Genomic DNA, 24,698 nt, shown 5'->3' with positions numbered 1-24,698 from the left:
GTGCGTCCCGGGACCAGGGCCAAGGCAGCACTCGGCAAGGCGAGCACAAAACGGGCGACTGCCAAGGAACGGCTTGGGAGCGGGAAGCCTGCCAGGCTTGCTGGCCGCATGAAGGAGGGAACGAAAGCTAATCGGGCCACTTGGGGGTGGAGCCCGAGGTGCGAGCGGGAGACTGAAGTCGCAGTCCAGGCGGGGCGGGGCCCGGGGCGGGGCCTTGGAGGCCGAGCCTGCGCGGCCAGTCTCTCCGCGCGCGCCTCGGCACCCACTGACGGCCCGGCGCCATGGCGGCTGGTCAGCGGGGGAAGGCCGACACTCTGGCCTTGAGGCGGCGACTCCTCAGGTACCGCGGCGGGCGCTGTGCGCACGCACGCACGACGCACACACGGCGCACGCGCGGGCGGCACGGAACCCTTGGCACCCCAGCCCCGCCCGGTCATGCCTAGGCCCCAGCTCCGCGGGTTCCAGACTCGGACTGGACTCGGGTGTGCGCAGCCCCACCAGGTGGCTCCCGCGCCCGCCTCCCACACAGCGCCGTCTCCGGCCGCCCCTCGACCCGCCCTGCGCTTGGGAGCCGGCTCCACCCGCGCCCTGCCCGGCTCTGGCAGCCTCGCTCGGCAGGCAGCCTTTGCTCCCGGGAGAAGGTCTTTGCCCAGGCACCTGTGAGGACCTCGCCCCAGGGCCGCCCGTCCGCAGGACCTGGGCTTGGCTCGAGAGTGACCTGGGAAGGGGCTGAAAGTTCAGACGAAGGGTGAAGTGGGAAGTCGTTTCACAGACAGCCTTAGAGAAAGTCTCCACTTGGCCCGGGCCCTCGGGGGACATGGGGGTTGCGGGGAGAGGAGGCAGCCTCCTGCTAGAACTGAGGGCTGGCGCCCAGCAGGCCCACTTGGCCGACAAGGAACGATTAGGGCTGAGAGCCAGCCACATAATGTGGTGCGCTGTCTCACGCCCATCCCAGAAGGAGACGCAGCCTTACAAAGCCCCCTTTTCCCAGGATCCAAGGGACTGATAGGGGTACGGGCAGAAATGAGCAAGGCCACAGAGGCTCAAAATGACTTAAACAGGTTTAAGTTTCAGCAGCTTCTTACCCATCCTTTCCCTCTTTTCCTATGGAGTGGAGAAACTGGAGGCACAGAAGCAGCACCTCGCCCTTCAAGCTTTGTCTTTTCCAGAAACTAGGAAGGGGTGGATGAGGCCTGTGATGGGTGGCCTTTTCTCTTCAGGTCTTGAGACATGGCTCTCCATTCCTTGCCTGTCCCCACAGCTCTTCCTGCAGGCTCTTTTTTCCTGAGGATCCCATTAAGATTGTCCGGGGCCAAGGGCAGTACATGTACGATGAACAGGGAGCAGAATACATCGATTGCATCAACAATGTGGCTCACGGTCAGTATCACACCTCATGCTGGCAGGGCAGAAGATGAGGCCAAGGCTGTGAACCTGGTCCCAAGGTGACCCCTGCAGAGAGGTTGTGGAGAACCTGGGTTGAGTTGAGGCACCGTCCGTGTGCAAAGGAGGCCCAGTCTTTGTGATATAGCTGTAGAAATCTCCAAGACGTAGCTGTGCTAAACTGGGCAGGAGTCAGAAATCTAGGTCTGTGGGTCCAGTTCCACTTCGTACTCAAAGAGCATCAGATAGCCCACTATGACCAGCAACACAGCATGGCCCTGGCCAAGTGCTAGGGTCATGGCAGGGCTTCAGCCCCACTGAGTATCTCAGGAAACTGAAGTAGGAATTCAATCATCCAGATGAGGCTGCCGGACCTGACAAAGGAAAGAGAGTTTGTGACTCAGCAGGCAAATTGGAGGTTAATAAAGTAAAGGCTACAAGCAGGGGATCTAGTTCCAAACTGCTTGGGCTCAAATCCCTGTCCTCCACTTACTAACTTTGTGATTTGGGGCAAGTTACTTAATATTCTGTGCCTCGGTTTGCTCATCTGCCAAATAAACATGATAATACCTGGTACCCATCTCAGGTGTTTTGGAGAATTAAATGTGTGAATTCACGTAACCTGCATTGAATGTGCCTGGCACATGGTGAGCTCTCAATACAGGTTCACTGTTATCATTATCCTTGGCCTTTGACAATCAAGATTAATCTCTAGCCTCACTGACTGGTGAAGTCAAATGCACTGACACCACCCCCCACTCACTGCCTTTGTCAAGCAGAAGGCCTCAAGAAGTCTCCTTAAAGACAGTTTTCTAGATGGGGTTTCTGCCAGAGAACCTTTTTCTTCTGCCATAATCTCAGGGACTCCTTTCTAGATTTCCCTTTCCAGAACCGGCATCTCTCCCTGCTGTCTTCAGACTCCCTTCTTTCCACTTCCCTTTCTGTAACTGCGTCTCCTCTGGCCGGGTTTGCAGGTTGGGGCTGGGGGAGGCCCAGTGGGACTGTGCTGAGCAGAGCTGGCCATGTGATGGAGGTGACCCTCTTCTAGTTGGGCATTGCCACCCTCTGGTGGTCCAGGCAGCACATGAGCAGAACCAGGTGCTCAACACCAACAGCCGATACCTGCACGACAACATCGTGGATTATGCACAGAGGCTGTCAGAGACCCTGCCGGAGAAGCTCTGTGTGTTTTATTTCCTGAATTCTGGGTAAGTGGACTGCAGCCAGCCCCCAGCAAGAGGGTTAGATGATGAAGATTTGCTTATGTGGGCCCAGCATAGTGTAGCTAACCAAGTGTGGACTTAGGGGAGAGGCAGCCTGCACTGCACCAGGCTCCTACATTTCCCAGCTGTAGACCCTGGTGCTTATTCTATCAAATCCAGTTTCCTTGTCTCTTGGTAAAGAATGTCATTACCTCCCTTCCAGGATCATTGTTGGGGCTTAATGAGGTGATATGTTTTTTTATTTCTGCCTTATGGATACAGCCAAAATCCCTACCCTGAGTTTGCTCAGTAAGGAGCAGAAACATCAAGTGATTCTTTAAAAAAAAACAAAATTACAAAGACAGGTCATTGTCTGGAGGAAGAGTACAGGATATACTGAGACCTAGACGCAGTGGGAGGTTCTGAAAGGTTCTGGGGGTTCAAGGAAGGCTTTCCTGAAGAAGTGATGTTAAGCTAAGAGCTGATGGGGAGATAACTAGGGAAAGAGGAAGAAAGGGTGCTGTCTGTTCCATCTGAAGTATTCTTGTCAAGGTTGATCACACAACAGCCTGTGCAAAGGCCCTGTGGCAGGGAGGGGCATGGCACTCTGGTACATTTGAAGAACCAAAAGCAGACTAGTGAAGGAGAGGAGAGGGTGTAAGTTGACACTGGGGAGGAAGGCAGGGCCATCACCCCGGACCTCATCGGCCAAGTGAGGAAGTTATTTTTGTCCTAAGAGCACTGGGAAGCCATCGGAGGGTTTTGATCAGGGAAGTGATGTTGTCAGGGCTAGAGGAGAGCAAATATGGCCACTGTTAGGCACAAGTTCAGCAGTCAGGTGAAAGGTAATTGTAGCTTGTACTAGGTGTGGAAGTAGAGACAAACAGGCATATCTGGGAGGAAAGCTCACAGCATATCTGGAAGAGAAGTTTCCAACAAGTTATCGGTAGTGGCATTTGGACTACAGTAATGCTTATTGTTATCATTGCCATTAGCATTGCCATTTACATAGTACATTCATCAGTCCCCCAAATAATTTCTAGGAAGTGGGGTTTGCCATATTCATTTTACAGATAAAGAAAACAGCAATTCAAAGAAAGGAACTAGCTTGCCCAGGGTTATCCTCCTGGGAGATGGTGGAGCCAGAACTGGAACTTCTCCGGGAAGAGCAGGGAGCCAGGTCCAGGAGCCAGTGCTTCCTCAGCAGTGGAGGAAGGGACATTCTTCCTCTTTTACTCCACCAAATTTATTCTGTGTAGATTCCAGTGCCTTCCACATTGCCAGAACAAATGATCTCTTTGCTGCCTTGTCTTACTCTGTCTCTCATCAGTAGTTGACAGAGGTACCACTCTCTCAGAAAATGCTTTCTCCTCCTGCATCAGGGTACTGTGTTCTCCTGGCTTTCTGCCAGCTTCTCTGGCCACTCCTTCTCCATCTCTTTTGCCAACTCGTCCTCCTCTATGCCTCCAGGCTAGTCCTGGGCCATTTTTCTCTCTGAACCCTCTCCGTATGTGATCTCATCCATTCCCTTGGTATTGAATATCATCCATGTGCTGATGACTCCCAAATTTATGTCTCAAGCCCAGATACTTCCCACATGTTCCCAACTCACGGTTCTAACTGCCCACATGACATCTGACAAACATCTCCAACTTCACATATCCAAAAGACAATCAAGAGTTGTCTTCCACCAGCGCCTGCTGTGGGACCATGGCACTGGTTCTCCCTGATGTTCCCAGGCATCTACCTCAGACATCCATGCCACCCACACCCTGTCTCACCTCATAAATGGCATCGCCATGTACATCTCTGCTTAAGGAAGAAATTACACACACACACAGAGTCCTGCATCAAGTCTTCCTTGTCTATCTCAAGATATCTCTTAAGTTCATCTACCTCTCTCTGTCCCATGGCCACCACCTGCTCCCACCTGGGCATCTTCCTAGGTCTCCTCACTTCTGCTTCATTCCCTTTTACTCCATTAGACACATGCATCCAGAGGCTGCCTTCTAAAATGGAAGCTGAGGCATGTCCCTTCTCTAATTAAAACTCTTCTGTGGCTTTGCATGGCACTGAGAAGAAAATCCAAGTTCCTTCCCAGCCCTGTGGACATGGCCCTGTGTGTCTCCCCACTTCCTCTCCTGCCCTGCCCTGCCCTCCTGTGGCCATGGCCTCCCTTGTCTTTTCTCAGTTCCCTGAGCACACCAAGCTCTTTTCCTTCACAGGGCCTTGTATATCCTGCTCCCTGTGCCTGGAATCTTCTGAGGACTAAGGGCAGGTGTTACCTCCTCGTGAGGGCCTTCCCTGACACCTGTATTGGTCAGCTAGTGCTGTGTAACAAAATACCACAGACTGGGAGGCTTAAACAGAAGTTTATTTTTTCACAGTTTGGGAGGCTGGAAGTCCAAGTGTTGGCAGGGTTAGTCTCTTCTGAGGCCTCTCCCCTTGGCTGACAGATAGCCACCTTCTCACTGTTTCTCACTTGGTCATTCTTTTGTGTGTACATGTCCCTGATGTTTCTTTGTGCATCCGGATTTCCTCTTCTTTAAGAACACAAGTCAGATTGGACTAGGACCTACCCTAATGGCCTCATTTTAACTTAATCACTTCTTTAAAGGCCCTGTCTCCAAATGCACTCACATACAGGCCATTCTGAGGTACTGGGGGTTAGGGCTTCAACATATAAATTTGGGAGGAACACCATTCAGGCCATAATATCGCCCCATGTAAAGTAGGGCCCCTATCTAGTTCTCCCTCAGCACCTCATATCCATTGTAGTACTTACCAAAATGATCTTTCCTTCTATGTTTTTTGGCTTTCATGACACATACTAGAATGTAAGTTCCAGGAGGGCAAGGGCCTGTTTTACTTACTATTTTTTTTTTAATTCTATTTATTTATTTTATTTATTTATTATTATTATTATTTTTTGTCTTTTTTGTGAACGGCCGCACCACTCAGCGCACCGGCCATCCCCATATAGGATCTGAACCCGCGGCGGGAGCGCTGCTGCGTTCCCAGTGCCACTCTCTCCCGACTGCGCCACGGGGCCGGCCCTTACTTACTATTTTATAGAAGCCATTTGATATTTACCAAATGAATAAGCAAATGACAACCTGAATGATGACCTGAGAATCTTCTTGCTGCTGGAAGGACTCCTCCTGCCCTCAGGGTTTCTCTGTGAGAAGCGCATGGACGACTGTTCAAGCCATGCTCACCTTTTCTGTCATAGGTCAGAAGCTAACGACCTGGCCCTGAGGCTGGCTCGCCAGTACACAGGACATCAGGACGTGGTGGTATTAGACCAGTAAGTGCAACTCACAGCCCAGCCGTTTCCAGAAGCCTGGGCCATGGGCTTGTTGGGGATCACTGAGGCTCTGACTTTGAGTGCCTTAGGCAGGGAGGATGAGGGGCCTGGGCCACTGGAGGGAAGCATGGCAGGCAGAGCACATGGCATCCAGAGACACCCCCTGGAGGCTCTGTCCCCCAGGCCACTGTTCTGGGAGGGCAACTTCTGGGGAGCTAAGAATGCTTTGTAAGAGTTGGTCCCACACATTTTAGATGCTCAAACTGTTCCAACAGTAGTCCATGTATTAAGTATCTCATGTGCACAAGACCCAGGCCTAGGCTTAGGGCATTATCACATTTAAGATTCATTATAATGGTGAAGGAGTAGACCCCCATTTTACAGAGGAGAAAACTGAACCCAGAGAGGTTACATGATTAGCCACTATTACATAGCCAGAAAGCAGCCTTGCAGGAAGTATTGCTGACTGCAAAGCCCATGTTCATTCCCAGCCCAAGGACTCAGGGGCTGTTATCAGAAAGGTTGGTCTCCCTGTGTGTCTTCAGGGATGGGTAGACAGCGGTCAGGGCTAGACCAGGCAGTATGTGCTTCCTGGGCCTGAGCCCACCCTCCCTTCTCTTCTCCAGTGCTTATCACGGTCACCTGAGCTCCCTGATCGACATCAGTCCCTACAAGTTCCGAGACCTAGATGGCCAGAAGGAATGGGTCCATGTGGTACGCACTGCCCAAGTCGGCAACAGGTTGGTGCCAACCTCTAGGCCTGGGTGACGTGGTGCTGTCACTCCCCACAGGCACCTCTCCCAGACACGTACCGGGGCCCCTACCGGGAGGACCACCCCAGTCCAGCTCTGGCCTATGCCGACGAGGTGAAACACGTGGTCAGCAGCGCACAGCAGAAGGGCAGGAAGGTAACCACATCTGCACCTGTCTAGTCCAGCAAACAGTGAATGTCACTTCCACTGTTGTCACCTCCACATGCTGGGAACCCACAGAGAAAGCAGAACAAGGTCCTGCCCTTTAAGAATCTAGTGGGGTGCGGGGTGTGCATTAAGTGCTCAGCAGAGAGTTTTAGAACACTGACAAGAGCCTGGATAGAGATAAGTCCTGGGCATTCTAGGTGTCCAGGAGTCAGGCTGAGCTGGTGTCGGTGTGGAGGGTCCTTGGAGGAGTTGCTACCTGATTCCGGTCATAAAAGACAAGCAGGAACTAGTCACTCAAGGTGGGGTGTGGATTGGCAGAGGAAAGTCCTCCTCAATGGGGGGCCTGCCTGCACAGAAATGAGGAGCCACGTGAGTGTGGGGCCAGGCTGAGAGGGTCAGGAGGTGAGCCTGGAGAGACCAGCAGGACCTAGATGCCAGAGGACCCCATTGCTGTACTGAGTGGCTGGAACTCTACACTGAAGGCCACAGTGGATAAGACCCAGGGGAAGGAAGGTGGATACTCTACACTGAAGGAAGGTGGATAAGACCCAGGGGCTGTGTAGAGAATGGATTTGAATGCGGCAGGCTAAGAGCAGGTGACCATGAGGAGGCCTGACCCAGGGCAGTATCATGGACATGGAATGGAGGGCCACAGACAGGAGAAATGTGTTGGGCCCTGGAAGAGAGACACCCGTGGTGAAAGTAGAGGGGAGGCTGTTAGCAACTGAGGTGAGGGCTCTCTGGAAGGCCTCACTGAAGGAGTGACAGAGCCAAACATAGGATATATGGCAAAGAAAGGAAGGCTGTGGGGCCAGAAAGGGTGGCAGAAGCAGACCAGGAAAGCCGGGCCTATGTGTTCTAGATGCTCTGCAGCCACTTCTATAAAACCTGAAAAGAAAACTGCTGTGGGTGCAACAGGGGTCAGGAACCAGTTTGCTGTCCCATTGGCCCACCCCTTGTCCCAGCAGTGGCCTCTGAAGCAGCTCTGAAGCAGAACACAGTTGGGAAGTCATTGCTGTCCACAAAAGGGATCATTGAAGGGCTTTAAGCAGGACAGTGACGAGCTCAGCTCTCCTTGTGGGGGGTAGACTGGAAGAGGTGTCCAGGTAGAAGGTACCTGCAGGAGGCCAAGGCAGAGACAGGCAGATCTGCCAGGAGGCAGGCATATCCAGGTGGCAGGGAAGGAGTGGGCTCAGAGGTGTGACAGGTGGAGCTTGTGGGTTGTGCTGAATGATTGGACGAGGGAGGGGGTGGATCAAGGATGGGGACCAGGTTTCTGTCCTAGGCAGGAGAGACGGGAGTAGTGCTGGTTACCAAAGAGGGGAAGGGGAGGAAGAGGCTTATGAGGGAGAAATCAGTGATTTTAGTTTAAGGAATGCCAAGGACAAGGGGTCTGGAGGCATCCAGGTGGTAAGAGTTGATTTGAGGCCTGAAAGAAAACTGAGTCACAAAGTCTTAGATGTAACGTGGAGCCCAAAGTAGGAGTACAGTGATGATGGTGACTTGTGCTGCTTGGGGTCAGCACTGAGCCACATTAGCAGGGTGCACCAAGCTCATCAGCACCTCCACAGTGCTGTCCCGATGCCTGTCTCATCCACAGATTGCAGCCTTCTTCGCTGAGTCTCTGCCCAGTGTGGGAGGGCAAATCATTCCCCCCGCTGGCTTCTTCTCCAAAGTGGCAGAGTAAGTAAGTGGGCAGGGTCTGCCCCATGAAGGGCTGTAATGGGGTCTCCCAGCCTCTGTCCCAAATCCCAACCTCAGCATGGCCTGCTTGCCAGAATTTTGAGACAAAGCCCTTAAAGAAATAATGGCACAGAGAAGGCCAACCATTTGGCCCAGAGAATGGCCCCCCACCTCTCTGCTGGCAGAGCCGGGACTCCAAACCCCAAGAACTCCCAACTCCTGGTCTAATCTCTCTCACCACAGCACCCCTGTCAGCTATCTGTCCCCTGCCACAGGCACATCCACAGGGCCGGAGGGGTCTTTGTCGCAGATGAGATCCAGGTTGGCTTTGGCCGAGTAGGCAAGCACTTCTGGGCCTTCCAGCTGCAGGGGGAGGATTTTGTCCCTGACATTGTCACCATGGGCAAGTCCATTGGCAATGGCCACCCTATTGCCTGTGTGGCCACAACCCAAGCTGTGGCGAGGGCATTTGAAGCCACCGGCGTCGAGTACTTCAACACGGTGAGTGAAGGCTCCAGGGCAAGTGAATAATGTGGGTTCTCATAGGCTCCAGGTGATCAGCTTGTCCTTAGTCAGCAAATGCCACAGGGTTAGCACTGTGCCCAGCACAGAGGCTTCTAAGATGCTGTCCTTAGGAAAGTTGCAACCAGGTCACATAAAAAAAAAAAAAATCTTAAAAAATTAGTGTCTATTTAAAAGCTGTCGCAGGAGACCATGTCTTATAAAATACATAGAAAGAGTACAACAGTTCCTCTCTCCTTTCCAGCAAAAGCTGCCCCTCTTGTGGCAGGCCCTGTGTCAGCTGAGTAAGGTCATGAGGAACTCAGTGTGTTGGGCAACAGATGGTCTAGAGGCAGAGTTGACATGACAGCAGTCACTGAGAGGAGGGTATGGCTCTCTGTCCTAAGTGAAGTTGACACAATAGCATGTTCAGTGGCCACAAGATAGCAGTTGCAGGTTGGATGAGGGGAGCACGGTGGTTGGCAGGAGCCATATCATAAAGAGCCAGGGTATCTGGACTGATCCTGAAGGCAGTGAGGAACTGTGGGAGGGTTTTAGTCATGGAGAGATGCAGTCCAAATAACACTTTAGGATGATCTCTGGTGATCAGTGTGGAGAAAGAACTGGAGGTAGGGAGATGGGTCCAGGCAAGAGAGGAGGTTGTCCAGAGGAGAAGAAGGAGGGACAAAGAGTTGAGAACTCACTCTGTCTTCCCAAAAAAGAGCCAGTTTGAATTGTGGACTGAAACACATCAGGGTTTGGCAAGATGTATAAGGCAAGAAGGTTGTTAAAGGTGAGGGAATGGCTGGCTGATTAGCTCAGTTGGTTAGAGTACGATGTTATAACACCATAATCAAAGGTTCAGATTTCCATACTGGCCAGCCGCCAAAAAATATATATAGATAGATGGATAGATAGATGGCGAGTTATATTTATGGATTTTTTAATGTTTAAACCATCTTTGCATACCTGGGATGAATCCAACTTGGGTATGGATATTATCATTTTTATACACTGTTACATTCTATTTGCTTATATTTTATTTATGAATTTGACATTTGTTTTCAGTAGTAAAATGTGACTCGAATTTTTTTCTTATATATTGGGTTTTGGTATCTGGGTCTTACCAGCCTTATAGAATGAGTTGGAAAATATTTCTTTTTTTCCTTTTACATAAAATTGGGATGATCTGTTCTTTGAAAGTTTGGTAAAAACTCATCTATAAAACCATCTGGGCCTTGTTTTTTGGTTGGTTTGGGTTTTTTTGTGGGAAGATAATTAACTGCTTCATCAGTTTCCTTAAAAGTTATGTTTCAGTCAGTTCAGGCTGCTATAACAAGTCCCATAGACTGTGTGGCTTATAAACAATAGAAATTTATTTCCCATGTTCTGAAAGTTTAAGATCAGGGTGCCAGCATGGTCAGGTTCTGGTGAGGGTACTCTTCCGGGCTGCAGACAGCCAACTTCTCGTTGTACCTGCACATGGTGAAAAGGGCAAGAGAGTTCTCTGGAGTCCCTTTTATAAGTACCTAATCCCACTCACAAAGGCTCTACCTTTGTAACCTAATTACCTCCCAAAGGTCTCACATCTTCTTACCATCACATTGAAGGTTAGGATTTCAACATATGAATTTTTGGGAGACATAAACATGTAGTCCATTGCAAGTGATATAGGACTCTTAAACCTTTTCATTGTTTTTTGTTTGTTTTTGCCTTGTTTTGTTTTGCTACTTTCCTGTTCTTCTGGGATTCCCATTTGCATATGTTGGGAGGCTTGATTGTATGTACAGGTCTTTAAGGCTGTTTATTTTTCCTCATTCTTTTTTCTTTCTGTTCTTCATTTCAGTTATTTTTCAACTCCAGATTTTCTATTTTGTTCTTTTTTATAATTTCTAACTCTTTATTGGTAGTTTCTATTTTAGTGAGACATTTTTATGCTTTGCTTTAATTCTTTAGATATGGTTTCCTTTAGTTTGGGGTTTGTTTGTTTTTTAACATTTTATAATATCTGATTTAAAGTCTTTGTCTAATAAAGTCAATGTCTAGGCTTCCTCAGGGACAGCACTGATTTTTTTTTTTTCCTGTGTATGGACCACGCTTTCTTCTTTCTTTGCATGTTTCATAATTTCCTGTTGAAAACTGGACACTTTAAAAATATAATGTGGCAACTTTGGAAATCATATTCTCCTCCCTCCCTAAGTTTGTTGCTGCTTTTTGTTGTTGTTTATTCAGTGCCTTTTCTGAACTAATTCTGTAAAGTCTGTTCTTTGTCATGTGTGGCCACTTTAGCCTCTGCTAGGTTAACTTTGTGGTCATCTAATAACTGGACAGGAATTTTCTTAAATACCTGGAACCAGTAAGTCACTTGGCCAGGCTGTTGGTAACTCCGCCTTAGCCTTTACTTCCTCCTGCAGAGCTTCTAGGTAGCCAGTGGTGAGAGCTTAGGGCTTCTCAGATCTTTCCTGAGCCTACTCCTGTGGATAAGAATGGCCTTCTAGGCTCTAAGGAGTATGTCAGAGCTTTTCAAAACCCCCCGAGATATCTCATAGTGACAGAAGGCAGGTCAGTGGTTGCCTGGGGCCAGCAGTGGGAAGATGGTCATGAAAAGAACTTTGGGGAGTGATAGAAATGTTCCGTAGTTTCCTTGTGAGGGAGGTTCCATGTGTATACATTTGTCACATCCCATTGAACTTTACACTTTAAACATGTGGTTTATTGTATGTAAATTATAACTCACTAAAGTGATCTTTTTTTTTAAGATTATTTTTAACATTCACTTGTACATATTTGTGGGGTACAGTGTATTGTTTTAATACATGCATATACTACACAATGATTAACTTAGGGTAGATAGCATAGTTTTGTACTCATTAGTCCACCCCTTCTCCTCCCCCCACCTACCCTCTGTGCCTGACTTACTTCACTTAACATAGTGGTTTCCAGTTAAAAGATGTAGTTTAAAAAGAAAACAAAAACCATGGTTTGCAGGAGACACCTTGTTCCCGATCCTCTAAAAAACAGATCCCCACTCAGACACCTACAGGGCGAGGCAGGAGAGACGAAAGGAGTCAAAGCACCCAGGGTTTCTTAAGGAACCACCGCTACTGGGCCCAGTGTGGCTAGATAGGCCAGGTTTAAGTCAGAAATATAGATCTGTGTGTGTGATTGCTCATATTTTAAAATGCTAACACCTAATTCTTAACTTTTAAGAATGCCACATAACCAAACAAAATGAGCCCGCAGGCTCGATATGGCTCCCAGGCAGCCAGCTTGTGGTCTGTGTCCTAAAATCTACCCTGAGCTCAGCCAACAGAGCCATGAAATCATGCCACACAGAGTGGCTTTTCCTGGGTGAGATTTGGCAGCTGCTTTTGACCCTAGTGGAAGGTGATGGGAACTAGTCCAGTGCTGTGGGTCTGGGCCCAGCCAGTGAGATGGGCCGGAAAGCAAACACTAGCTCTGTGGGAATGCACAGTATTCCCTCTCCTGATTCTGCATCTTTTAGGGGCTCCTACTGCACCCTTGGAGGTATTTGACCTGGGCTACTGTCACGTTAGCACCTGGAAAGAAAGGACAGCCCATAGGGGCCCCATTTACTGCTGAGAACTCTGAACCCTGAGGGGCTCAGGGCCTGTGCTGCTGCCTTCACCCCCCCAGAGCATGGCCCACTCTGCTGGGCTTCTGACATGCCCTTTGTCCCTGGCTCAGTTTGGGGGCAGCCCCGTGTCCTGCGCTGTGGGGCTCGCCGTCCTGGAGGTCTTGGAGAAGGAGCAGCTCCAGGCTCATGCCGCCTGTGTGGGCAGCTTCCTGATGGAGCTCCTCAGGCAGCAAAAAGTTAAACATCCCATCATCGGTGATGTCAGGTGAGGCTCTGAGGGCACTAATCACCACCCACTAACCAGCACCTGCCAGGGGCCCAGCATGGTATCATCTTCTTTCATCTAACAACCTGGGATGGTGGGAATCTTTATGTCCATGCTCCAGAGGAGGAATCGAAATACTGAGAGGTGCTGTTGCCCAAGATGGCATCATGAAGGGAAAAGACAGGATTCTACCTAAGCTCTGGCTGACCTCCAACCTGCTTCCTGTCCACAACAAGGTCCCCCTCCCCATCCCAGTTACTTCCTGAAACTGTTTTCACCACCCTCTGAGGGTTCCTGTGGCTCTCAGCCGCCCCAGGAGACACAGGTAGAAGCCCTAGCAGGCTTTCCAACAGGGAGGCTTGGCTAAAGCCCAGGCAGGGGGTGAGAGCAAAGACTGTGATCCCTTGGGCCTGGCCTCCTGAGATTGTCACCTTGTTCTCCAGGGGTGTTGGACTCTTCATTGGTGTGGATCTGATCAAAGATGAGGCCACGAGGACGCCAGCAACCGAAGAGGCAGACTATGTGGTGTCCAGGTATTTGTTTCTTGAAACAAGTTGCCTTCTGGAGCAGGAAATGCCATGAAGCCTCTTTGCAAAACCTAGGGCCCTGAGTGGGAAGGAACCTCCCTTTTGCCTCATCTGTCCACCCTGTTCCCAGGCACTGTGGGCCCACAGGTTTGACTGAAGGAGTGCAGCAGCTGGGCCTCTGAGGGGGAAGGGGCAGCTGATCTGGGCCTCCACTTGACTGAGCTCCAGAGACTGGCTCCATCAGTTCTGTGCCCACTGCTTGGCAGCAAAGGCTTCAGAGGACACAAGGGCAATTCCAGCCCACAGCAGCCTCCTCTGCCGAGAACACCAAAGCTAGCAGGGTGCTCAGACCCAGCCGGCCCTACCACCACAAGGGGAAGCAGCTTCTCAGAGCCACCCAGGGGGACTGTGGCAGCACCAGCCTAGGGTGGTCCCCATTCCCAGAGCAATGGGTTGCTGGGATGGACAGGACTCGTTCCTTGTCTGGGTTGGGGGGTATCTGGTTGAATCAGCATCTCAGGACTCACACTCCACAGCCCCCTGGAACTGATTTGCACGTTCTTTCATATGAACCCCAGGTAGGACCTGAAGCCTCAGGACTCCTTCCCCCTCTAGTTTAATTACTCCGTTTTATCTCTGTTCCCCACTCCTACCCCTTCCTATCTATCCTACCATGGAAAACCCTTCTGGGGTCTGACATGTGCCCTTATTCATATGGTTTCAACTCACGTGAACAGTATTGTGAATTGTGCAGTGCTTGAGACTTGACCCTTCCATCCTCAGGGTCCAGCTAGTCCCTGCCTTCTCTCCACTGGTCAGTCACACCCACTCCCCCAGTAAGCCTCAGGGGTCCTGAATGGCGAGTGGCATGGAAGGAGCCAGATCCCAGGCTAAGTCTTGCACCTCACAACACCTTGGGATTACTGCTCCAGTTCCATGAGAAAAAGGAACTCAGGGGCCAGAGTTTCACCCACAGTCACCCTGCTAGGTGGACAAACTGGATTTGGCCTCAGGGCTGTTTGGACTCCAAAGTCCAAACCTTGTTCTTTCTGACATGGCCCTTGTCAGTGTTGGAAAGAACGGGGACAACAAACAGCCACAAGGCAGGCTGAGAACGAGTCCCACCCCACACCCCACTCCTGACGACTTAAAAATAACGAGTAATTAAAAAAGAACAGGAACAGGGATCAAAGAGAATGTATATATAATCATTTTTCTCAGTAGTCAAAATACCTTACTAATCTAAAAGTGTAAATATCAAACAATAAAACATGATAACCTTAAGTTTCCATCCCAGACCACCTGAAGAAGGGGAAGGGCCTAGGGACTCCCACCTTGTCATATACCATCAGTGAAGTCCCGTGTACCCAACTAAAAACAAGTTTCTTAGGTATAAACAATGTTAAAGAAGGTAAAGTCACCTTCCTAAAAATGATTAGATATTAAAAATGAACAGTCCTCTGAGACTGCAAGATAACCTGGGGGCAGGGGCAAGATAACCTAGTTATTGAAACTAGGTGAGGTTTACATGTGGCTCATTACTCCATATTTCTTAATGCTGGACATTCTCCATGTTAAAAGGAAATACATTAAGTCATAAAATGCAGGTGTGATTCTTGTTGTCCAGTATAGCCCAGTAGCCATTCTTGGCTTGACTTACATTGGAGGCTCTAGGGAGAGAGAGGCAGGGCCCCCATTCTGGAGAGCAGCAGGGTCAGGGCAAGGTGCAGTGCACCCCAGATGGGCACCACTGATGCTGGGCCAGAGGATGAGCAGGACCTTGGCAGGGGCAGTTGGTGCAGTATCCTGGTGGGAACTAGCCTATGGAGGGCTCTGAGGCAGTGTGGCTAGAGGCATGAGGCCAAGACCAGGCTGATGAAGGCCTTGAATGCTTTAAAGGGGTGTTCTAATCCTCACAGGCTTAAAGAGAAGTACATTTTGCTGAGCACTGACGGCCCTGGGAGGAACATCCTCAAGTTTAAGCCCCCAATGTGCTTCAGCCTGGACAATGCAAGACGTGTGGTGGCAAAGCTGGATGCCATTTTGACTGGTGAGCTTGGAGACTGAGGAGCAGCTGACCATGTCTCTAGAACCCAACCCAGAGCCAACAGCTAGAACCTGCCAGTATGTACCAGGGAGGGCGCGTGAGAGCCCAGCAACTGAACCAGGGTGTTAGACAGTGCAAGGAGCAAGGAGGGAGCTCAAGTGGAGGGCCTCTCCTATTCCTGCCTATGTCGAAGAGCTTCCTGAGCCACCACTCAGCCTGCCTGGGCAGGCATCATAGTGTAGGGTGCAGGGCAAGAGAGCAGGGCTGTGACACCAGTACTACAGTGGGAGCTGAGACCCGCCCCCCCCCCATTACATGTTCTTACAGCCACCACGGAACGTAGGGCCACCCTTAGCTACTGAGTGGTGGCAAAATGATTAGCATGGAGATTAATGAATACAAAATGAAATTCCTCCCAGCATTCCTACCATCTAGGATGGCCAAGGTCAGCACAGGGTCTCCCATACATCCACTTATACAAGACCTCTACCAAACTGTAAGGTGAGGTTCTGATGCATGTGCAGAACTCAGCAAGACCCCAAATAGGCAAAATCTGATCTCATGATACAGGCCAGAGCAGCCAGCAAGCAACCCCTTCCCTTCTGCCCGTGTTACTTCATAGCTGCCCACAGTATGCTTAAGCCCAGGGCTCTGGAGCTGGGGGAGGCCCAGTACCTACTAGACACAATATGAGGTGGTGGGAACCCTGGGTGAACAAAGGGTGGCAGGCCACAAAAGTGGCTTAGGGTTCCTGGGCACAGCCTACAAGTCTGAGAACTGAGGGCTGGCTTTATGCTGCCAGAAAATTGCCACCACTGTGGCTGTTAAAGGGTGGGACATGGGCCTGAAAAGGCAGGCAGGCCCAGTCTCCAAACTGTCATCCAAGCAGCTTGGACACTGAAGGTAGCAGGGGTCTTCAGTAGACAAATGTGATCCAGTTCAGGTGGCTGTGTGGTCTTTTTCAGACATGGAAGAGAAGGTGAGAAGCTGTGAAACACTCAGTTGCCAGCCCTGCTCAGTCAAGTGTCCTCCAGGTGAGTGGCCTTACTTCTTGTTCTTGGAGATCCAGAGGTAGTTCCTTACCATCAGCACCTCCTCAGCTTTTATTTTTTAACGCTATGTTCTGAAATTATTCCCCCATCCCATAGGTTAGTTTCTCCAACACTGGGAGGCTCTGGCTACCCTGGGCACTGTCCACCCACCCCTACCAGAAAATCTCTAAAACACTTAGTTTGTATTTGATGGCTGGGGCAGGAGATATTTCCTCCTCCTAGGGATGAGAGTGAACATAACTTTTCTGAGGCTGTGTCCACATAGAGACCTAGCCCACTGTTGCTCAATAAGCCCCAACTACCAGACTTGGGATGTTCCCATCTAGCTGGTAAATATCCCCTACCAGAGTGGGCTTTGGTGTGCCAATCAGGAGGGGACACCATCAGGCCCACATTCATCTATCTGGTCCCTGACACTGCTCTGGTCTGTAGATTCACACCATCCTTGCTGGAAGAGACAAAAAAATCCCATTTTCATTATCAGTCAAGACAGTTAGGTGTTCTCAGGTATTGCACACACTACCCTGGGGGCATCCCTGCGGAGGACAGCAGCACCTTGCTGTACCATCTCAGCATCTTAGGTCGTTTTCTTTAAGGGGGGCTCACATCCTGGGCAGGACAGTCACTAGAGGAAATTAAACAAGGACATGGATGGAGATTTTGTGGTTATACCTGACAGGGATGCTGTAGATCACGGAGAACTTAGACAAGTGGTAGCTCAAAAGGCCAGAGGTCTGACTGCACCCACGATGGGGCCTGCAACTGAAGGAGTTTGCTGTGGGAGGAGGCCCTGGCCCCAGATCACCTGGCACGCCCATTCTGGGCAAGAGATCTTACACAGTATATCCCACATTCACCCAGGCTTGGGAGTTTTTAAATTTTTATTTCAAAAGCTTGGATAGCTTCAATATCCAGGTCGTGGCAAAATCAGGACACGTGTAAAATACCTTACAATACATTAGATTCCCAAAAGGTACCAAAAAGTACAGTAAAATTAACACTTCCATTACAGGAAATGTATGACACAAATAATATAAAATTAAAAGGTGAAAAAAGGTGACACTGGCTTCCTAAGATCAGTTTACTCTTTACAACCAGGGTCCACAGGTCCAGGCTGCAGAACGGCAGCAGGAAGCAGGCCCTCCAATCTGGTTCTGCGTAACCTGGTGATAAAATTAGCCCATAATGCCGCTCTGGCTTCTGAGACACCACACGCTGCCTAAAACAACTAGAGCTCTGGAAATAGTAAACGGGAGAGTGATTTCCGGGGGGAAATTTTAAATAAGATGCACATGGGACAGGCCATAGAAAGTTTGCCAAATTAAATTTGGTACATAATTGTGTTCACTCCATATCCAAACAAAGCGTGTGCGGTCGGTCAGTCGGTCGTTGCTCCTGCCGCCGCCTCAGTATGGCTTGTAGTTATTCTGATGGCCACCACGTCGCTGGCTTTTCCCATAATTTGTACTACCCTGACCTAGGGACGAGAACAACAGTAGCAGCTACTACTTACTCAGCCTTTACCCTGTGCCAGGCGCTTCACATGCATCTTCACAGGGTCAATAGCCCTGTTTGGTAGGGATTACCTTCCCCACCTTACTCAGGCCCACAAAAGCTAGAGCCAAAATTGGGTAGCTCCGGTGGCTGAGCCAGGCCTGTATGACTCCAAAGCCCCTGCTGCCAGTGGCCCCTGCACTGTCTGTCCTGCCTCCCCTGGGTGGGTAAGTGGATGAGGCCTCTCTCCTACTTACTGTAGTCGTAGCCGGGGCCGTAGCCGTAATAGCCATAGGGCGAGTAGTCGTAGCCGCCATAGCCGGGCCCGTAGCCCTGCTGGTAGCCGTAGCCCTGGTTCCAGTAGTTGCCGTAGCCCTGATTCCAACTCTGACTCTGACCTGTGGGGGGAGCAGGGCACAGGGGCCCATGGACCGTTTAGCACACGCAGGAGCTAGGATGGAGGAAATCCTGCCCTTTGGGTGGCGGGGTTACTTTGGCAACTTAGAAACCAAGGATCGGAGGCCAAGATGCTAACTTCACTGCAGCAAAGGAGGCAGCTCACTTACTGAAATCACCCTCTGGTATCCCCCACCCTCCCTGGCAGCTCGGCTTTGAAAAAGATACAGTTTAGGCTTTGGAGTCAGAGGGGCCTGGGATGGAAGGAGGTAAGCGCCTGGCACAGCTCTGCCCTACCCTTCTGCCCACCCACCCATGGGTGTACCAAGACTCAGTGAACTACCAGAGCCAAGATACCCCATCATGTCTCCCACCCCAGAGTATGATGCAAATAAATGCTCCCCTGCCCGGGGGTCCCAAGCCACATGAGCAAGAAAGACAGGGCTCTTCCATTCCAAGGGGCAGCAGCAGCACAGCCTCAAGCACACAACCTTTACCCAGGAGACCCATTCCTATTCCTGCCCAGTCCCCACCTCACATACGCCTGCCCACCTCTGCTGCACAGTGGCCAGAGGGAGCCCCAAGACTGGCATGGAAGTTTCCATTCAGGCAGGGAAACAGTACCCATCTTCATCCAGGCTCCACTCACCTCCACCGCCACCACTGCCTCGGTTCCCTCGGTTGCGATTTCCACGGCCCCCAGAGCCATACTGCTGCTGCTGATAGACCTCTTTGGGCTGGGCCACCTTGATTTCACACTAAAAGCCAAGAAGACAGTGGGTCAAGCCAGTACTGTGCACAAAAACCTTCACTGTGACAAACATTCAGATGGTGGATCAGGTCCATTTGCTCAAAATCAAAGTATGCTAGGGTGGGAAGCCACACTTGGGCTAGAAGCTCTTAGAACCATAACTAAAACCGAGGGCCTTTCTGATGCAAACTTTTCCTGGTGAATGCACTGGGGATGGATGATCGCAGCCCAGGGCAGCTTGACGTCTAACAGAGATAAAGGCAACTGGGCCAAGTGCAGCCACGGAGAGCAAGACACTACCCCGGGTAAGTGTCAGGGGAGCAGAGGAAGGACTGGAGGCTAGCACCTTGAGCCTACTGGGTAAGAGTGTCAGAGAAGACTTCTCAGATGAAGGGCTGGCTTTAGACAGTAAGTTTCTTCTTTCTTTTTTTTTTTTAAACAGAAGAAACTCATCCTACTCAAATATTCTATTGAGAAGGTGACCCTGCACTCCATCTGACAGACAAAGCTTCAGAGATTCAGGGTGGGGCTTGCCTGATACCATACTACTACCGACTCCTCCTCCAACCACTGGTCTATTGCTGGGATAGACCAGATGCATGCTCAGGGCCCAGAGTCCATTTCCTTTTTAACCAAAAATCTGCCCAATGGGGTTGAGGACATTCAAGTTCTCCTGCTCAAATAAATCACAACAGTATATTCTTAAGGGAAGTTCCCTGACACTTCCATTAAAAGTAATAAAATAAAAAATTTAAAAAAACGTTTACACATTGTCTATTGTCTCCATACAAGCATACACTTCTAATTGACAAATTACCCAAGTGATGTAATTACAACAACCGGATGTTTTCTATCCTATTCAAAATGCTGAATACAGGGCTGGCTTGTTAGCTCAGGTGGTTGAGTGCAGTGCTGATACCACCAAGGTTCAGATCTCCATACAGGCCAGCCACCAAAAACAAAACAAAACAAAAAAATATACTGAATAAAATTAACTAAATACACTTATCTCTAAGACTCAGTACCAGCAGCTTCACTAAAACGCCACCTCAGCAGCTCTTCCCACCCATTTCACATTGTGTTACATAGAGAAAAAAGCCTCATGTCGCTGTCCAGTGGAATAACAACTGATGCCCCACTCAACTCCCCTAAAATCCTCATTTTATAGAAAAATTTAGAGGCCCAATCCCTAGTCCAATCTTTCCAAACTCCCAGCCAGGATGGAGACTCCCTGGAGCCCCACCCTACCTGTCCCACCTTATCTGGCTGCCATTCCTCAGAAAGCCTGCCACACCCTGCACAGCAGGCCACACCCTCAACTCACAACTGCCAACCTGAAGCCTGAATTATACTCTCCACTGACAGGGCTCAGGGATAGAGCAGCACCTCTTGCTAACTCCACCTAGCTGAAGGCAAAACTGGACTTGGGCTTAATTAAACCAGCCAGACCAACTAAGAGCTCTTTGGGAAGGATCTTTGCCTGGGGCTAGGGTTGACTAAAGCCATGCCCAAAGAATGGGAATGGAAGTAGACAAAAATTTGGTCATGAAAAGGAGGCCAGGGGCCGGCCCGTGGCTCACTTGGGAGAGTGTGGTGCTGACAACACCAAGGCCATGGGTTCGGATCCCTATATAGGGATGGCCGGTTAGCTCACTTGGGAGAGCATGGTGCTGACAACACCAAGCCAAGGGTTAAGATCCCCTTACTGGTCATCTTTTTAAAAAAAAAAAAAGCCAGAAAGGTCAGGAGCAGGAAAAACTTCACCTTAGAGGGAAATCATTGAGTTACAGACATTCTAGAATCTTCTGAGACCTTAACTGAAAGACTCATACACCCTGGACTCAAAGACTTAGAACACCACCACCTCTAGTTTTAAATCAGGAACCAAAGAGGCTACCCAGCATGCTGTATTCACAGAAGCCACCCTTCCTCTCCTATCTCCCTCATATCCTGTGTATTGGCAGTCTTACCAGCATACAAGCTCTTGGAAGGACAAGACCATCTGCCCCAATCAGGGCAGCATATACTGTAGAAAAATAGTAAGATCTAACTAACCCGAAGAGCTTTTGGAGGTAGCTAAACCCCTAACCCACACCTGCAAGGGCCAGCTCTCCAGCAGCAAGAGGCCAAGCACACAGAGCTGAGGACACTTTACCTTGCTTCCACTAATAGTATGGAACTTTTTCTCCAGGACTTTCTTCACAGGTTCTTCTTCTTTAAAGGTGATAAACACAAAACCTCGTCTTTTGTTCGACTTTGGATCCATTGGAAGCTCAATAGCCTCGATCTGTAAAAACATAAGCAAAAGTTCAGGACCACTACCTCTGTCTACACAGGGAATACATGGTACTCACAGGAGAAAAGAGCCACTGAAGGCCGGAGGGTAAAGAAGAAACCCTTCTTAGGAGGGCTCCAGCCAGCTAAGGCTACCAAAGACTAGGAAGAAGGCAGCCTCAAGGCAGCTGGCAGGCCACTATCAGAGCCACACACTCACCTCCCCAAACTCGCCGAAGTATTCCCTGATCTTTTCTTCAGTGGCTTCAGGATTCAGACCTCCCACAAAGATTTTCTTCACCGGGTCCTTCTTCATAGCCATGGCCTTTTTAGGGTCAATGACACGGCCATCCAGCCTATGCTCCTTCTGGTCTAGGACCTATTCCAACAGAAGGGAGTCAGGTTCTAACTCAGCAGCATGACCCCTCAGCAAAGCCCTTCTCTTTGAGCCTCAGGACTCCAGCACAGGTACATAAAATGTGTCTCATCCTCTCAAATGCTACCACTTGACTTTCCAGCCCAGTGGTCCTTAAAAACTCAAATATAGTTAATTTACCTAAATACCTACAAATCAGTCCTCACCCATCTAAGCCTTTGCCCATGCTGTGTCTCTCTTCATGCCCAAGTAGTCTCAATTTAAGGCCCATCTCCTCCAGAAGTAAAACAGCAGTGAGTAAGATCACAGGCTGGAGATGGGCTGCTGGGAATAGAATCCTCACTCCACCCCTTACTAAGTATGTGATCTCTCAAATTTCTGAGTCTTAGGTTTTGGCTTTTTCCCTGTAAAACGTGGCTAAATGCCTACCTCATAACAATCTTGGGCTCTTTTCTAATCCTCACGATAATGTTAAGCAGTGTCCAGAACAGGCACAAAGAAAGTTAAAAAACATCAAATAACAATCTTCCTGAACCACTCCAGAATATTACAGTCGGTCCCCACTTTATCTGTATTTTTATCCCCTCAAAAACAGGCATGTACGGTTAGCTCACTTGGTAGAGCGTGGTGCTGACAACACCAAGTCAAGGATTAAGAAGATGCCCTTACCAGTCAACTAGCACATAAGTTCCTAGCCTTTCTGCTTTACCCAGAGCACACAAATTAATCATGCTGGAGAATGACATCTCCTTAGAATTCAAATCCTACACAGAGACTGACTGCTATACAGTACCCAGCTTACCTTCTCCACACTGGCAGCATCTTTGAAAAGGATAAACCCAAATCCTCTTGACCGTCCAGTGTTGGGATCCATTTTTATTGTACAGTCAACGACCTCTCCAAATTTTGTAAAGTAGTCCTTTAAGTCTTTTTTGCTGGTATCCCAGCTCAGGCCACCAACAAACATTTTTCTAAAAAGGTACGGTGAGACACACGGCAACAAGTCTTATAAGAAAGCTGTCATTTTAGGAAGAACCGGCCCAGGCAACAAAGATTGCACTTGAAGAATCATACCACCGTCCTTGTAGACAAAATCTACACCCACCCTCAGGGTCTGCAAGGCTGCTACCTTTGAAGGATGTTATATCTCCACTACCTCCAAACTCAACTCAAACTGGACTCTAACAACGCTTAACGCCGTGCAGCCCCAGGCTGTGGAGAGGGACAACCTTGCCAGGGGCATAGGTCCTCACCACTCACTCACAACTGGAAGTTAATGTGTCCTAGAACCACGTATCAAGGGGCTAGCATTCCTCCCTGTCTCCACCACCTCCCGAAAACTGGTCTCAAGGAAGGAAAGTCTCGGCTTCCTGAGACCGAGACCGCCCAGGGCTCAGACCGTGACTCCGCCCCCAGCAGGAGGCGGAGAAGGCAGGCCCCGGCCGGGCGCGCCAGCTCCGCCCACGCAGCCCCAGACCGGCTGGGCCCTGGGTCCCTGTGCTTTCCCTCTTCCGGGCCGCCCGCCCTATGCCGGCCCCGGCAGCGCGCTAGTGGCCCTAGGGCGGCGCCAAAGTCGACCCAACAAACTCCTGCAAACTCCAGCGCGAGAGCCGGCCGGCGAGCGCGGTGAGGGCCAGTCCGCGGGCAGCTCGCAGGCCCCGGCCGGGCCGCCCGCCCCTCCCCCCGCCGCGTGGCGCCAACAAAAGGCGGCCCCAGAACAAAGGCGGCGCCCCCGTCCACCAGCGCCTGCACCTACCCCGCATCCTCCTCGTTCTTGCTGGCGTTGATCTGGTCGCCTTCGGCGCCGTTTTGATTCCCGCTCGGGGGCGCCGCGGTCCCGCCTCCAGCCCCCGCCGCGACCCCGGTGCCGGCCCCGGCCGGAGACTCGCCTTCGGGGGCGGCCTCATGTCCGTTCTCGGTGGCGCCCGTCTCCATGGGCTGCTCCTCACCCGCTTCCGACATGCTAGGCCGGGGCGCGGCGGCTCCTGTAACGAGCGGCCGCACGCGGCGACAGCACGTCAGGCCGGCACAGCTTCCACCCGAGCTCCCGCCCGCCACCCGCGGCCTGGCCGCTCACCTCGCCGCCGATGACGCCGCGGGGCCCGCTTGTCCCCACCCGCCGAGGAAGGCGCTGCGGACTCGGCCGCAGTCAAGCTCGCGCCGCCGGGGCCTCGCCTCCGTCCACCGACGGAGCCGCTCGAACCGCGTTCCCGCCTCAGCCGCTGCCTCCGAACCGACCCCACCAACCCAAAGCCCCGCTCTGGCCCGCGCGGTGCCGCCGCCTGACAATGCCGACTCGTGGCGCTCTTTATAATGCCGGAGCCGGGCCCACCTCGCAACAAAGCGTATGCTCATTGGCTGCACCCGCCGGTCACTCAGTCTTGAACCTGCGTCCCATTGGCTGCGACGGCGCGCGCGCTCTAGATCCGGGCGGGCTTTGTCCTCGTTTTAGAACCCGCGCTAGTCAAGGCCTTTCGATGGTTCCTGAGGCCTCACAGGGATGTGGCATGTCCCGAGCGGCCAGTAGGCTCGGGCCGGACCCCCAGCTCTCTGAGGCCGCAGTCTCTCGCGCTGATGCGCCCCCTCCCAGCACTGGCAACGTCGGCCTCCATAGGAAACTGGGTCCGAGTAAGTCTCACAGTACAAGGTCGCCCGGCTGGAAGTAGCAGAACCTGGGCTTCCGAGATCGGGCGAGTAGTGTCCTCCGAGGCCCTCGGAACGGTTCGGATGATTGGGACCTCCCTCTTGACCTTGGTGCCCTCAAGGCCCAGCGCTCCCGCCCTTTCTGCTCCCTCCCCCAGAGATGGGGTTGGGGGTGGCCCGCCCGGTGCCTGACGCCAACTATGCTCTGTAGGAATTATGCTCCCGTCTCTGGTCGCCTGGCACAACCTTGATGATTAACATCGCATTTATACTTTTGTT

At 50.9% G+C, this 24,698-nt stretch overlaps 2 protein-coding genes across 5 annotated transcripts; one reads left to right on the top strand and one right to left on the bottom strand.

Annotated features, from left to right (window-relative positions):
- The first annotated feature begins 257 nt into the window (after window positions 1-257).
- PHYKPL (5-phosphohydroxy-L-lysine phospho-lyase) lies at window positions 258-19,839 on the top strand. 2 transcript variants are annotated; one of them, XM_063085414.1, is made up of 13 exons: window positions 273-340; window positions 1,262-1,380; window positions 2,432-2,591; window positions 5,818-5,892; window positions 6,519-6,606; window positions 6,684-6,800; window positions 8,413-8,495; window positions 8,771-8,996; window positions 12,705-12,859; window positions 13,303-13,392; window positions 15,306-15,436; window positions 16,399-16,467; window positions 19,569-19,839. In XM_063085414.1, the coding sequence occupies exons 1-13, from the start codon at window positions 282-284 to the stop codon at window positions 19,598-19,600; spliced, it is 1,404 nt and encodes a 467-aa protein (XP_062941484.1). In that variant the 5' UTR covers window positions 273-281; the 3' UTR covers window positions 19,601-19,839. The 2 variants fall into 2 exon arrangements, with proteins under 2 accessions (XP_062941485.1, XP_062941484.1); XM_063085415.1 differs by lacking the exons at window positions 1,262-1,380; window positions 2,432-2,591 and having other exon boundaries at window positions 258-340.
- On the bottom strand, window positions 10,386-24,067 carry HNRNPAB (heterogeneous nuclear ribonucleoprotein A/B). 3 transcript variants are annotated; one of them, XM_063085417.1, is made up of 8 exons: window positions 23,854-24,067; window positions 23,533-23,761; window positions 22,579-22,747; window positions 21,621-21,779; window positions 21,282-21,413; window positions 19,025-19,133; window positions 18,237-18,377; window positions 10,386-10,472 (listed from the first exon to the last, which is right to left on the bottom strand). In XM_063085417.1, exons 2-8 carry the CDS (start codon window positions 23,736-23,738, stop codon window positions 10,417-10,419), a joined length of 972 nt encoding a protein of 323 aa, XP_062941487.1. In that variant the 5' UTR covers window positions 23,739-23,761; window positions 23,854-24,067; the 3' UTR covers window positions 10,386-10,416. The 3 variants fall into 3 exon arrangements, with proteins under 3 accessions (XP_062941487.1, XP_062941486.1, XP_062941488.1); XM_063085416.1 differs by lacking the exon at window positions 10,386-10,472 and adding an exon at window positions 17,349-17,962 and having other exon boundaries at window positions 23,854-24,066; XM_063085418.1 differs by lacking the exons at window positions 10,386-10,472; window positions 18,237-18,377 and adding an exon at window positions 17,349-17,962 and having other exon boundaries at window positions 23,854-24,065.
- Between the last annotated feature and the right edge of the window lie 631 nt (window positions 24,068-24,698).

This window comes from Cynocephalus volans, chromosome 2 (genome assembly GCF_027409185.1).
Source record: "Cynocephalus volans isolate mCynVol1 chromosome 2, mCynVol1.pri, whole genome shotgun sequence".
Lineage (NCBI taxonomy): Eukaryota > Metazoa > Chordata > Mammalia > Dermoptera > Cynocephalidae > Cynocephalus > Cynocephalus volans.
Note: the sequence above shows the minus strand (reverse complement) of the source record. Positions and strands in the feature narration are given on the sequence as shown.